At 45.7% G+C, this 15,648-nt stretch overlaps 1 protein-coding gene across 2 annotated transcripts in view; it reads left to right on the top strand.

Moving 5' to 3' along the window:
* Positions 1 to 15,648, top strand: part of rerea (arginine-glutamic acid dipeptide (RE) repeats a) — a 176,597-nt gene that overhangs the window by 91,395 nt on the left and 69,554 nt on the right. For both annotated transcript variants that reach the window (XM_083769374.1, XM_083769373.1), the window contains one exon: positions 2,975 to 3,045. In XM_083769374.1, coding sequence (XP_083625500.1) covers positions 2,975 to 3,045 — 71 coding nt within the window. The remainder of the gene's footprint in view (positions 1 to 2,974; positions 3,046 to 15,648) is intronic.

Genomic DNA, 15,648 nt, shown 5'->3' on the forward strand with positions numbered 1-15,648 from the left:
GCACGTGCACACACACACACACACACACACACACACACACACACACACACACACACACACACACACACACACACACACACACACACGGTGTCGCCCACGGGTCACACAATAACACCAATGGATATTTTCATTCATGTTATCTTGTAAATGACTTCCAGGGATGGTGTTGAGGACGGAGAGAGAGGGAGGGAGGGAGGGAGGGAGGGAGAGAGGGCTTAAGTGAGAATATACATGCGTCACTCAGAGAACCAGCAAGTGCGATAAAGTCCCCCTCCCATTAGAATATAGCTCATTCATCCCACAGCAGATAACAGGCCCAGCCTACACACACACACACACACACACACACACACACACACACACAGCCTCTCAGAAACAAAGCCCAGGGTGACGCGCGCACGCACACACACACACACACACACACACACACACACACACACACACACACACACACACACAATGCCCTCCTTCACTACAAATGGTATCTGGGGTGTCAAAGCTATTTAATATCTTACCCAACCTCCCCTCCAAAACTGCAAGCAGGCAGATAAACCTCAGCCAGATCGATAACTCTGTTGACACAAACAAATAAATAACAGATGATGCCTCTGTCAGCCCCTGAAAAGCTAGCCACACGTCTTTTTGTTCGCAAAAGCGCAGCTCAATCCCTGAGCCCGTATCGCTGGTGCTCGTCTTTCAGGAGAGAGCGGTAGCCTATTCACTCTGTGTAAGCCTAGCTACTGCTAGCTACTATTCTGCCCTATTTCTTCTGTATCATCATTCTAGGATAATATTTTTCCCAAATCCTTCTTGTATTCCTAACTCTTGGTTTCTTGTAGTGTTGCCTGATTAATATTGCTCTATCAAGTCTGCTTGCATCGGAGTGTTTTATGTCTAAAAACAATAAAAATGTGTTAATGGTAGCTTTAAGGCGTTTGGTGAAATGAAGCTTACAGATTGACTGCTGATAGTTTTAGTGTTGTGTGTGTGCATTTGTTGCTCTATGCTTGCATGCAGTGGTTTCCAGACTTTTTAGCTCAAGACCCAAAATAGAAATCGGACCAGATGTTTGCCCGGAATGTCTTTGGTTATGTTTATATTATTTATGACATTATTTTTGAAAGATGTTTGATTTTGTGTTCAACTCATGAAAATGTGTGAATATTTGTGGACATCTTTAGGAAATCTGACATTTAGACAACATTAAAAAAAAAATAGGATATTCACCCACCTTTTGGGGGAAAAGGTGCTATATAGGTTGGCCAGTCAGTCGTGTCACTGTCACTGTCACTGCCAGTGGTGGGTAAAGGGCAGCTCAAACCACCCTTACACTGATTAGAGTAAGTGGTGTCAGCCCTAGCTTTATTAATTGCCTGCCCATTTGAATGGACTGTCCTCTTTCAGTGATCATCAGTTTGATATAGTCTTCACACAATTAAGTGTCTGTTAATGCTATCCTGCTCAGCAAGTAAAGCCATCTCTGTTGCAGCTTTCTTATTAGGTATATACAGTATCAATATCAATCAAAATGTTTGATCCTACTCCTGATTTTGTGTTTGACTCATCCAACATCTATGAATACAATCAAAGCCATCATGCAAATTTAATGTAAATAAAATAATATCCCACTACCATGCCCCATATGCACCAAATGTGTGAAAGCATAATGTCCACTTTATTGCGCATGCAGACTTGCGCAGTAATTGTTCTTACTTGAAGATTTTTCAGAGCACGTTGGGGCTTCAGGTTAGAACATCTCTTGGTTGCTCTCTTTGTCTGTCATGCTTTGGTGTAGCTTAGTGTTTAGAAAGGCCGCCTGGTAAGTCGAAGGTCACCGGTTCACCTCCTGACCCTGGTCTATGTGTCGAAAGTGTCCCCGAGCACGAAACCTAACCCCTAAATGTTCCGCCCTGAGCGCTCATCACGACCATCTGAGCAGCAGCCATCAGCTGAGTGAAGCAGAAACAGATTTCTCCCCCCGAGGGATTAGCAAAGGTCTTCCTCTACCCTGTACGGTGTTTTATGTTGTTGAAAACGGATAGCAGTCATATACACAGGACCTTTGCCTTTCATTGTTGTGTGTGTACTTGAAGCATACTCCAATAATGTACCAATCACATTTTATAGATATTTCCTGTGGACAGGTCGTATAGACAAAAGAAATGACTGCTGCGCAGAGTATGCAGTATAATTCCACGCCTTGGTTCTTCCTGGAAGCTACACTGTCAGGCTTAGTCAGTAGCAGTTTGCCTTGTGCAGTTGAAAAGCTCCCCCCCGCCCCTCCTGCTCTCTTGAACAGAAGTGTCTGTGTGTTTTTGTCCTGTGCAGCGTGAATGTTTTTGTTAAGGAGATGAGGGTTCACGACCTGGCCATACCACCAGTCACATTCAATTTAACAGCACAGCCGGCCCAAGCTGCCTCCCATTCACACACACAATGCACTGGAGGCCATAGAGTACATTCGCAAGGGTTATGTAATTTGGCAACATTTTAAGAAATGAGGAGGAAAAGAGGGTGGGTGGAGTATTATTATTATATTTTTCTTTCTTTGGTCTAGTCACCTAAAGCACTTAACTGGACATAATATTGGAACGTTTGAACTTTGAAGTTGTCCTGTCATGGGGTTGGAGAGTTGCAGCGTCGGGTAAGTGGGGTTAAAGCCAGTATTGCTATCTGACACTCGCTGGTGTACAAATGGAGTGGAACAATAACATAATTCCCCTTGGGTGTAATGTTTGCTTTGGAAAAGGCAACCTTGTAGCGCTCCAAAAGTCCTTAATCCTATTACTCGCATTCCAATTGAATTTGACTCAAGAAGTGGAGGGAAAAATGTCTTTTCAAAAAGAGGTAACACCACACGCATAATATATTACGACTGTCATCTCTTTGCCGTGCTGCATAAAAACATGAAAAGCCTGAGGAAGTGGGAGCATGTTTCTAATGTGTGTTGTTTCTCTCTCTCTCTCTCTTCCAGATTGTGTGTATATCGAGAGTCGGCGGCCCAACACTCCCTACTTCATTTGTAGCATTCAGGACTTTAAGCTGGTGAGTAGCCTTTTCCTTCCTCGTGCCCCCCCCCCCCCCCCCCCCCCCCCCACACACACACCATGTGTCTTCACCCTGGGCTCAGACACCCACCTACACACCCACCCAGCCGCCGTGCTCACCCATTGCTGGCCTTATCTGCTAACCCTGCCACCGTTGTTTCCAGCGGCTTGGGAAAGCCACTTCAAACAGGTCTTTCATCTGCCATAATTGCCTGTGTGCTCTGACGTTTAAGGGAAAGCTGCCGACGTGCACTTTTCTCCCCCTATACCGTCAAAGTCTGTTGAGATTTCTGTGTTTGGCTGACATGCGTTGAATTGGAATTTATGTTTATGAAGTAGTAAAATATATATATATATATATATATATATATATATATGTGTGTGTGTGTGTGTGTGTGTGTGTGGAGTTTCATTTTTATGTTTTTATACACAATACCAACTCAGGCTTGAATAACGGCTAATTTTACTCCATGTTTAATGCAGTTTAATGGAAATAATGATTTGTTTATCAGAGACCTTAATTGATTTAATGAAAGGGGCCTACATTTTGGTTTAAAATCTATTCTTCATTTTTTACAACCCAAATTGCCTCCTTTTATGCCGAACAAAGAAATCCGCTTTTTAATTGAGTGGCTGATTCATCAAGGCTCCCTGAACCGAGCAATAAAGGATGGTTTATTTTATCTCTACCAACACTGCAGTGGTGTTGTCTACCATTATATGCTATATGCCAAGGTTTTGGGGGAAAAACTACTGCTAATCATTTCATCCATTGAGTGAATGTATAGCCTATACATGCGCATGTCGCGCAGGGAATAATGATGCTATCCGTCTGAAGGAACCTAGGCTTACAGCACTGCTGCTAAGTGAAGGAACCTCGGCTTACAGCACGGCTGCTAAGTGTATCAAACGCAATTGCAATGCATGTTGAGTCTTTCACTTCTTCACACCAGGGCTTTCACTGTTGGCAAAAATGCAAGGGGGCTACTGGAAAATGTATAGTTCATTAATGTGGGGGAGGAGGACATGGTGTGTCTAGTAGCCAAGTGAAGTGGCATGTGAGCTGTAGCTGCAGTCAGAGAGCTAGCTGCCTGTCTATTAACAGTCCCATTGTCTGAGCAGAGTGCACAGGGCCGGTCAGGCCCCAGGGGGCCCACGTAATGGCTGCCAACAGCCAGGGTGATGATGGGAGGTCAGAGCACGGGCCACACGCACCACCTCCGAGGGAAGGGTTTGTGTGTGTAGTAGTATGCATGCTTTTGTTTTATGTAGGCCTACGTATCCTTGTGTGTGTATGTGTGTGTGTTTGAAGGGCGGGGTGTGTGTGTGCGCGGTAGGCCCTAGCAGAAAGCAGAGCAGCCAGGCCCCCGCAGCACAGGTTTAATCGGATTGCTGATGGAGAGTGCTGAGGACGGCAAGAACCCCATTCTTTCTTTCTCTCTCTCTCTCTCTCTCTCTCTCTCTCTCTCTCTCTCTCTCTCTCTCTCTCTCTCTCTCTCTCTCTCTCTCTCTCTCTCACACACACACACACACACCTGCACCTTGATTAAGAGCGCCAGCAGAGGTCTGGGGCCAACAGAGCTAATTGTCCAGGGAGAGAAAAAACATTGGTTCCATTAGCTGACCTTCTCCCCCCCCCCCTCTCTCCCTCTCTCAATGTTGCTTGCTGCTATTATCACTGCTCTCTTCTGTCCCTGCTCTTTCCCTTGCTCTCTTTTCCGTCTCCTATTTCCTCTCTTCTCTATCTCTTTCCTCCATTTTTACCCTCCCCCTCTCTCTCACCATCCATCTGTAATTAATGAACAACCATCTGCATGCCTCTGTGTTTGAGCAGACCGTACCAATGTCCTATGTTAAAATGACAAATCCTGCTGCTTCTTGAAACGGCTTACAGGAGTTTTAATAGAAGCTCATTTTGATTTTTAGTTTTGTTATAATTTATGTCATTTACAGAACAATGCTAGCGCCATTTTGGCTGACACGCTAGCCCATAATCTCTTTTTTACTAGACCACTCCAAATCCTCTTTTAGCAGGCGATAGCCGATTTGATTTTGCGATTTGATGACTGAAATAGGCTAGTCTAGTCAGCCAACCCTGACCCCACGCCGTCTCTCCACACTCGTAATTGGGACACAAACGTCTGCCCTGGGGTGGGGGAGCTGGGAACCCCCCCCCCCCCCCCCCCCCCCTCTCGCTCTGTCTTTATCTCCTTTGTTGAACATAATAGTTGTTGCAATCTCATTCTCATTCTCTTTCTACCCACAATATTTGGAGAGGGGTGGCTGGCAGAGGCAGCATGAGCACTCATAAAGTCGTATCTCTCCCAGCCGTCCGTTGCTACCTGCTATCGCTGTCTCTGGTCCTCACATTTTGCCTCTCACAGTGCTAGTTATTGATCAGTCCAATCTGCAAGGCTGGGGAAAGGGGCATCAGTGGTGGGGCAAAGGGGGAGGAAATTGCATTGGTCGTGAACCAAACGAGCCATCAATATTTCCAAGCCCCTCCTGCCTCCATCTTTCTCCCTCTCGCTCTTTCAATCCCCCTCTTTCCCCTCATCCTCTCTCTCTCTCTCTCTCTCTCTCTCTCTCTCTCTCTCTCTCCTATCTCTCTCTGGTCTTTAGGCTGTAACAGTGTCACACGTGTACTTTATCTAATGACCTGTGAATCCAATTAGTGGTGTGTAGAAATCCTGAATGCAGCCATCAATCTCCAAGGCGTGGGGATGAACAAGGATTGAAGCCCTTCTCTCTCCCCGTCTCTCTATTTCTCTTCTTTCTTATGTCTCCTTTGTGTCTCTGTTGTACTCATTGTCTTGCGGTTGCTGTACATTCTTGCTTAAAACAATACAGCCCAGCTCCCAGCCTCCCACATCGGGCACCTTTTTCGTTCTTCTTAATAATTCTATACTCTGCTATTATGTTATTGGGGTTCGTTCACTTGAAGAATCCCCCCCACCGCCACCACCAGTGTGTTCCGTCATGCCTCAGCGGTGGCGACTGAAAGACCCCCGTGGGTTGAATTGCTTTGTGTCAAAGTGTTCTTGAGCAAGCCACTGAACCTCTAACTGCTTCCAATGAGCAGGTCAGTGCCTTGCATGGTTGCCTTTGCCGTCGGTGTGTGGATGGTTGAATGTAATGAACATTTTAAAGCACCTTGCATTAAGGCGCTATAGAAATGCAGACCGTGTGTGTTTTATATGCCTCATCGCTGTGACTGAGTTTCATTGACGCACCATATGGATCTCTGACTCCTTTGCCTTGCCTGGCTCTTAAAATGTCTGCCCAGATGCAGTAGTAACAGTTGGGACACCATTTTAAACACTAGGGGAAGCCAAGACGGACAAGGCGGCGGGCGGCTAATACAAATTAAAAGCTCTTGTGACAATGCTTTGGCGGTACCCGTCCCATTAGCTTTAACTCTTCATCGTGCCCGTGTTCAGATCATTAGGCGCAGGCTTGGTGCTGCACAATATCCTTTATGATGCGAGCGATCTGCTCAATTAAGTGGCCGGTGTGGTGCAATAATGAGCATTTTGTTGAAAGTACATCACTTCATTGTCGTCATCATCAGTGTGTCGCTGCCTAATATAGAAAAGGACCCCCCCCCACACACACACCACCACATGGCCCAGTGGAAAGTATAGCCGTTCACCTCCACAAAGCTGTGAGCTAATGCACTGGTGTGTTTTCCACAAGGGCTAGTTTCAGTTTACATCTAGTACTGTGACCTTGTAATGTGTTTACAATCTATATTTGATGAGCACGATGCAATGAAGCCTCCACCGCAGGCTTCAGATTGTGTTGTCCTTAAGTTGCGGCGTGTGTGTCGCGCACCGTTAATGGCAGGTCGACAACCTTGTTAGCGTGTTGATCTTCTATTTCCGCTGTGTGACATTCACACGCAACTAAGTATAAACCTGTCTTTTATCTTTGTGTGTGTGTGTGTGTGTGTGTGTGTGTGTGTGTGTACATACTGATTAACACAGAAAGCCGTGTGTGAGCGGACAGTGTGAGTCAGAGAGAGAGAGAGAGAGAGAGCTCATGTCAGGTCTAAGACAATACACTGTAAAAATCCGGAGTACAGGATCTTGTTGTGTATGCCATTAAATCAATCAGTAGCAATATGTGAGCATCAGCCCTTTGGCTTCAACCAGCCAGCTGCTTTCTTCTGTCAATCACCTCTCTTCTCACCCTCACCGTCCTCTCATCTATCTATCTGCCTCTGCACCCCACCCTCCTCTCATCTATCTATCAGCCTCTGCACCCCCCCATCCCCCTCTCATTTCTCTATCTGCTGTCACTCATCTTGGCTCTCTGTCCCTCCATCCTCTCTGTCTCTCTTATCCTGTGTTCCAGTCATTGTGTCCACGTCCTCGCCCATCAACCCCCTCCTTGCTTGTAGCTAAACTCATTTGCTGTTATTGGCCACCTCAGCTGTGCCCCCCCCTCTCTCTCCCTCCCTCTGTCTCCCTTCCTCCTTTCCTCTGACCCCCTATCCCTCCCTCCCTCCCCCATCCTTGCCTCCTGCTCTCTCTCTCTCTCTTAATGGAGTGATTGCAGCGTTTCTCCCCTGGGGACAGGGCTGTGCTGCTGGAAGGGGATCTTGCAGCCCAGCTCTCTCTCTGGCTCACTCTCTACTGGTCCCATAGAACCCCGTGCTTATGGACATTTAATTAGATGCCATGTACAATGCAATTATCTAGCAGGAGTCCAGCTCATAGGCTGCACAGCCCAGTCGGCTTACAAGGGATTTTCTGTGTCATATCACCAGTGCAGTGACAGAGGTAAAATAAAGATGTAGCCACTGCTTTTCATTAAGCCCCCCCCCCCACTGCCACCACCACCAATCATCACCACCAGTTGTCTTGCCATCAATGTAAGAACAAGCCATATCAAGGTTGAGTGAGCACTGTTTGCACTGTTAGATGAATGCATTTTTGGTGTGTGTGTGTGTGTGTGTGTGTGTGTGTGGTGTGTGGTGTGTGGTGTGTGTTGTGTGTTGTGTGTTTGTGTGTGTGTGTGTGTGTGTGTGTGTGTGTGTGTGTGTGTGTGTGTGTGTGTGTGTGTGTGTGTGTGTGTGTGTGTGTGTGTGTGTGTCCAATCTTGGCTGCGGATGCCGTGATGGAGTGTGTTTGTTTAAGCTTACAGCCTTGCCTGGTGCATACACTCGCCCACGCTCAGACTCATGTAGGTATTATTGGCGCTAGCTGTTGTACATCAATCCAGTTGTGTGGAAACAAACAATAGGTGTGTCTGGTGGGTAAACTGAATTGCCTTAATACAATGTGAAAGGCTAACAGCCTGAGTTCCCATTGATTGGTGTTTGGCCTGACGGCTCATATAGGTTCACAGTGTGCACAAATACAGTGTTTGTCGGTGTATACATATACAGTCTGTGTCCACAAACTAAAATTATATGTGAGCAAGTTGCACAAATGACCCCTAATGTATGTATTTTTGCCCCAACCAAACGGGCTGAAGCAAAAAGCAAACAAAAAAACCCATCCAAAAACATGTCCTGTAATATTAAAATATATATCTTACGTACTATATTTAACTATGAAACACAACTAAAACACATCTTCTATCGTCTATTCCGTAATTTCATGTATTTTCTTTTTAGGATTCGTAATAGAACACCTGGTGACACAACCTAATCATCCTGTGTGTGTATAGTGCTCTGCCTCCCATTCAGAATGACCAATGGAATTTGGATTGTGAAATAAAATAAAGACAAAAGTCCCTAATTCTTCTGCAAAACGTGCCATGCGTTGCTGGCAAGTAATGAATGCTGTCAGGCCTGTAACACCACTGCTGCTGGCCAGCTAACTGGCAGTGATGCTAGATCATGTTACTTGTCTGTGACTAAGGCACACACACACACACACACACGCACACACACACACACACACACACACACACACACACACACACACACACACACACACACACACACACACACACACACACATACACACCCAATAGAGTGTAATTGCGGCAGCCATGTTTTTCCACCGGCACCGTTTCCACAGATTGAAATCCCATTAATTTCTCCATAGAGATGTTTCAGAAAATCCTTCCTGACAAAGCTGACAAAAAATAAACCACAAGGTGCCTGTGTGTATACTCAGTATTGCAGTATTAACCACTTTAAACCTAACTTCTCTATTTTGGACATTATAGATACTAATTCTCCAAATAACTTTGAAAAATAGCATGGCTACAAGCTCTCAATGCAACGAAATACGTTGTGAGCTTGTAGAACTGCTATTTTCTTCTATTTGTCATTGTGATTTACACAAGCAGACGGTAACACTGCCTCATAGAGACTACAGTTTTTCAGGGTCTGGCCACATCAACATACTGACAGTTACTCTATTATTCTGTTTGTTTTAGCAGCAGAACATTCAAACAACCATTGATTATTTATGAACATCTGTAGTACTGTGCGCCCACGCGCGCGTGGGCTTCATTGAATTACATGTCAGAAAATACATAGGCTACTTAATTCTTGAATGTCTGCTTATGGGAGCATATAAAACACTAAAACGCTCTCCCCAAATGATCCCAAATTGCAACGTGTTGGTGTACACATGCACACCAACGTGTACCCCGTTGGTGTACACATGCACACCAACGTGTACCCCGTTGGTGTACACATGCACACCAACGTGTACCCGGTTGGTGTACACATGCACACAAACATTTCAGGATGCCGATTTTATGAATACAATTTTTGCCATAATCATAAGGCCGGAAATAACCGATCTACAAGCTGACGTGTCGCAGCGCGACGCATTGTCAGCTATCCACTATTTTCCGGCACACCTTCCACCCTAAACCCCTAACTAAATAAACAACCATTTCTGTGATGACCAGGAACATTGACCTTGCAATGTCTATTTCTCAAGTACACACACACACACACACACACACACACACACACACACACACACACACACACGAACCAAGCAGATGCTATTTCCACCTTGCAGAACTCCCTCTTGATGGTCTTTGCGAGTGCTTATCATGCAGCCCTGTAAAAATCCAACCATTCAAAGCCTGTTTAATTAAAAATGTTTGATAAAGATGCAAATATATGTGCATAAATACACACGCACAAATGGTTAGTGATTTGGTTTTCCACAGACCCCCAAGTGTGGCCTAATGGAATCTATAGCACAGAGAATTAGCCTAACAATCAGATCCTCCAAGATAATTAAGCTAGCTCGCCTCGTCTAGCATTTCCCGGGTTCTTTTTCTGATCCACCTTGAGGTATCTTTTCCCTTCCCCTCCTTGCGTTTGTGTAAACCCTTATGGGGCTTCATAGCGTGTCCTGCGATGCGTTTAGTGGTGAGCTGATGAAAGTGGGTGCATTAACGTGTAATAAACGGCCTGTTTGTTCCTTTCACCAAAAAACCCATCTGTGTCGAGCCACGGAGACGATGGCGTGCTGTTGACTAGACGGGCATCACTGGGCTCTAGTCAGTGGCTGGAACAGTGGTTCCCAAACGCTTTCATGTCAAGGACCCCCAAATTGACACTACTTAGCCCACGGACCCCCATTAGAAAATATATGCCAGGGACCCGCACAAGAGAAGATTTTTACGGCTCTAGCAGTGATTCTCAACCCTTTTAATTTCAAGCACCCCCCGTTTGACATGCATTAGTCTACAGACCCCATTTAATGCCATTTCTATCTCGGGGACCCCAATTTAAATAGTAAAATCAATGTTGATGATTTAACTCTCAGAGTTACAGATCCATAAGGGTCCGTTTGGTTCCAAACTATCATTTAGCTGGGGACCCCCTGGAACTCCCTCAAGGACCCCTGGAGGTCCCCGGGACCCTAGTTTGGGAACCACTGGCCTAGAAGGCTGTGTTCTCCCTTTATCTTCTTATCCCAAACGCCCCCTCTCCCTCCCTCCTCTCCCTCCCTTCTCTACACGTCGAACATTTTGAAATGCAATTATGGATCAGTGAGCACTGCCATCAGTCGTACTTCTTGTTAATATTTATCGAGTGGAGCGGCAGCCGCTGCCATCTCCAGAGAGAGAGAGAGAGAGGGGGGGGGGCTGCAGTCATTAGGGGCAATATAGCTGTGTATTTGATGCATGTGGTGTGTTGGCTCTCCTTTTTTTGCCACCGGCCACTCGGCTGCCCTCAGAAAACTGGCAGGAGCATGTGGAGAGATTTCTCTTCTCTCTTTTTCTCTTCATGCTTTCGTGTGGCTGTCTGAAGTGTATTTTTTCTTTATGCTCGCGTGTGGCTGTCTGAAGTGTACAAAGTGTTGTTCTTGTTCACCTCGTGAGGACGCGTCTCTGACAGGAGTATATCTATCTAGACATCTGTAGACATGACTGGTCGGTGGAGCCTGCGGAAAGCGCTTTGACTGAAGCATTCTGCTCATAATTGAGCCCCAGCCTTAAAGCAGCAGAATCACAGCACACACTAAACGTCTGTTTGCTGTCACATTCATCACCCCCGTACCCCACCCCACCCCCCCAAAGAAACCGGAAGCCGTTTTTTTGATGACATATTGTTAAAAGCTAACAAGTTAACACATGAAGTGGTACACATTTTCAATTAGGAAAATAAATTGTGTTCAGATTATGGTGCGTTTATTTGACAAATGGACCCCCTCCCTCCTACCTAGTAACTAGCCACTAGGCCCTTTTTTCCCTTATTGCTGCTTATCCAGTGTCGGGCAGCTCCCCATTATGGCCATTTTGATTAATGCTCCTCAATGAGCTATGCAGCTTGTTTTCCCTCCCTCCCCTCCTTCCCTCCCCACTTGAAATTCCATTGAAGGAGACGTTAATGCTGTTCTTTGTAATGACATTAGGTCATTTAGCTGTGGTCAGGGGGTCTCTGGCTCGTATACAGCAGCGAGCTGATGTATCCCGAGTATTATGTTTTCTTCTCCTACACAACCACATTGCGTCGTGGCTCAGAGGTGAGCTGGCTACCTACTCTATCAGTTTGCCAAGCTGGTGCATTTTTCTTTTCATCCGATGACAGGATGCACGTGCCTCATCTTCAGGGAGGATCAACAGCAAGGTTGAGATGGCGGCACGACACTGGTCTGGTGCTCTGCTCGGTTCAGCCCAGCTATCAATGGGAATAAAACTAACCTAATCCACCTCTCTTCTTCAGCTACGCACCTCTCTCTGCGTTATTACCCTCTTTTCACCCTCACTGTCCTCCCTGTGCATGAGCTGCCATAGATACCAGTTTTTCGGCCAATAGGATTATCTCTGGCTCTAGGAAATAATGAAGATGAGGGTATAGGTGTGAGCTGGAACCAGACATGGAAGGGGTTTTTTGTTCATTGATTATGTTCCCAGATGGACATGGTGCAGTGTTCGGACAGAGGGGGTGAAGGGGCTGGCCAGTGCCTGTAACATTTTCATGAGCTTCTTTTAAAGCTCAATCAATACCTCTTTGACCCTCCATGGTTAAATTATTCAGCACAAAAAGAAAAATCTTCTCCATTAGCTGAAGTTTACCTTCACTGGCATAGAATAGAGAGCGCTGGCGCTTTACTTTTGGCACATCACTAGTGCGATTGCCTCTTCTGAACATTTTAGGCAAACTCTGTGCTTTCGCCGGCTGCGGGCACTATTAACTTTGGGGCAGGCCCGTCTAGAGTTTAAATGAACAGGTATCAGTCACTGACGGGGAATGCACTATTCCATAGTTAACTGTGACCTTCGGTCGCAATCACCTTTTTTGGCAGTAAGTAAAAGTAATTTGAGTGCTAATTTCACCTGCTGTCAGAGTTGTTGAAATATCCAACCACTTTACTTTTGGCATATGATCACTAGTGCAATTGCCTCTTCTGATGTCTTCAATAACATTTTAGGCAAACTATGTGCTTCTTAACTGAGGTGCCATATTTGATCTAAAAATCCAGAGACAGAACAGACTGTCATCTTTTTTTGGTGGGCAGAGGGCAGGCAGCTTTGATGAGAGTGAAGCACCAAAACAAATGTCGCAGAAGGACGCAAAGGAAAGACTGGTTGAATTGACACTTTTACAATTACAGCGCAAAGCAGTCGTCATATGGGTAATGTCTGAGGTAATGACTGGGCGTGTTCAATTACAATGACCAGGTCTCCCCAGTGTACTTAAAATGGCCGACTCCTCCGGAGGGGGATTGCACACTAAATTAGAGGGTAAAGGGTCCTTTGAAGTAGGCTTGTGTTCATAGCACCACACAAACACTGGGGCCAGACAGTTTCCACTGGTCGTTTTTGCTCCATAGGATCTTACAGTAGATGGGCATGGTTTTTAGTTTTAGTTTTTCAGTGGGCATTGCTTGGCCATTTTGTATCTCAGGAAATGAAATCTTACTATGTGGCAAGTCAATTCTGAACGTGGTATTCAGAGGAGAAATCGCTGTTGCCAGGCCACCCAGTGCAGAGCGGAGCAACCTGACACTAAACACATTTGCGTGGATTGGTCAAGCTTTAATTGGATTGGCCCCTGCACTGACATGGACGGCTAATTTTACCCCCCCTACCCCTCCTCATTCCCCTCAGTTCCCACCTCCTTATTGCCCCTTTACTCTTGTCCACCATTTTTGAGGGGCACTATTATATTCAGCTATTAGTGTAGATTTTTGTCATACACATTAAATTCCCATTGAAAATAAAAGGAGAATTAGAATTGAGGTATGTGTCTGATGATCACTTCACACGGGTGTGATTTCTCTCTTTCCGCCCTCCTCTCCTTTCCTCTCCATGTTTAAGTGGGTATCTGGAGTGTCTCACCACTGGTTCTCAGCTCAGCACAGTGTAATTTCCAGCTTGTCCAAAGTGTGACATGCCAATAAAAAAAAGGAGGGAGAGAGAGGGTTGTGGAGGAGGGGGAAGGGGTGTGGGCGGGCGGGCTGTGGAAGTGGAGATTTACAGTGGTATCAAGTTCACATGCTTCCACCGGAGTCTTCTCCTTTTCGCTTCCCTCTCTCCATTAAAGAACACATGGTGTGAATTAACTCTCACCGGTCGAGAGAGAGGGAGAGAGACGAAAAAGGAAGGAAGTGAAGAACGTAGAATGGGAGAGATGAGTGAGAGAGAGGAGGTGACATGGGGAAGTTTCAGATTCTTCTGCGAAGGCTGAGGAATGTCTCCGGTTGTACCTTGGAGATCAGTGGCTCAGGCAGATCCTTAAGACAACATTAACTTCATCATGTTCTGTCTTTCCCTGTGACTCGCCTGCAGCCAAACTACATTTCATACTTTGACATTTTGACTGTAACATATACACCCTCAACAATCACAGCATCACAACTGTTTAGGTTAGATATCATAATGCTTTCAAAAAGAAAGGAAAAACCCTCTAAGCTTTTTGCCTAAAACAATAATAATGATAATAAAAAAACATATTTCAACTGCATTTGGCATGCGTTAATATTGTGGAGAAGTCATCCTGGGCTAATATACAGGATACAAGTACAATTCATAGCTACGTACAGCACAGTTACCCAGCCCTTTGTTACATGGTACTGCAGCTTGCCTCGCTGTTATCTGTGTTCCATCCCCAGCCGCCCTGTAATAATGACCTAATGTAATGCAACTGGTTCACATGTGCTTGTGCTTTGTCCGTTTAAAGCAGGAATACCATTCTGTTAAAGAATTCACATATGTCATTCCTGCGGCCCTGGGCCCTCCGACTAGCACTGTACTGAAGGTAGAAACCCGAGGAGACCAGGGCTGTCCGACTATCACTGTACTAAAGCCTAGGGCTAGGGTACAGCCTTAACTGACGGTAGAAACATGAGGAGACCAGAGTCTTATCTGTGACGTCACCAAGATTTACAACATGGAAAAAAAATGAATGGGAGGCTGTCTGTCGGAGCTTAACGATTGAGCTGTCACGCCCAAATTAGTATTTTTTTAGCTGTGCTGTCTCTGAAGTGAACCGTAAAATGTACCCACGTCGTAAACGGAGGTTCTTCCTGCGTAGTGTGTGAATCTGATTTGTGTAAAGCTAAAAACATTATCACAGTCTAATAGAATGCGTTTTCACTTCTAGCTCCTCAAGGAGATTTTAGTAAAACATAGACTTTAACAGACATTCACTGAACTGTATGTGAGAGTCACAACTCCTTTTCCTCACTCCAAACCAGATGTGTATGGAAGAAACAGAAGAGAGGGCTTGCGAGAATTCTGCTCCATGCATCATACAGTATATCCGCCTTGACGATGGCTATGACTTGTGTTGCATGCATGTTGATGGGCAAGTCTAAATTGTGTTTGCCTGCCTGTCACTGCCAATGGATCACATGGGTGCCGTGAGACGCACAGTGGAAACACTGCGACAGGCGCGCACACACACACACACACACACACACACACACACACACACACACACACACACACACACACACACACACACAGGCACACTTGATTATTCCAGGGTTGTGTAACCCTAAGACCCCTGTCTTACTCCTTTACTCAGATAGTCCCCACTCCTAACTACACCATTTCTTCTTCCTTCTCCCCATCATCTCTGTGTTCTCCCTTCCCCCTCTCCATCTCAGCCCCGTCTCACTCTTAACAGTGTTTCCACTGAGTTTCTACGCTATACCAGTCA

Source organism: Protomyctophum parallelum, assembly GCF_964188405.1.
Source record: "Protomyctophum parallelum genome assembly, chromosome: 7".
Classification (NCBI taxonomy): Eukaryota; Metazoa; Chordata; class Actinopteri; order Myctophiformes; family Myctophidae; genus Protomyctophum; species Protomyctophum parallelum.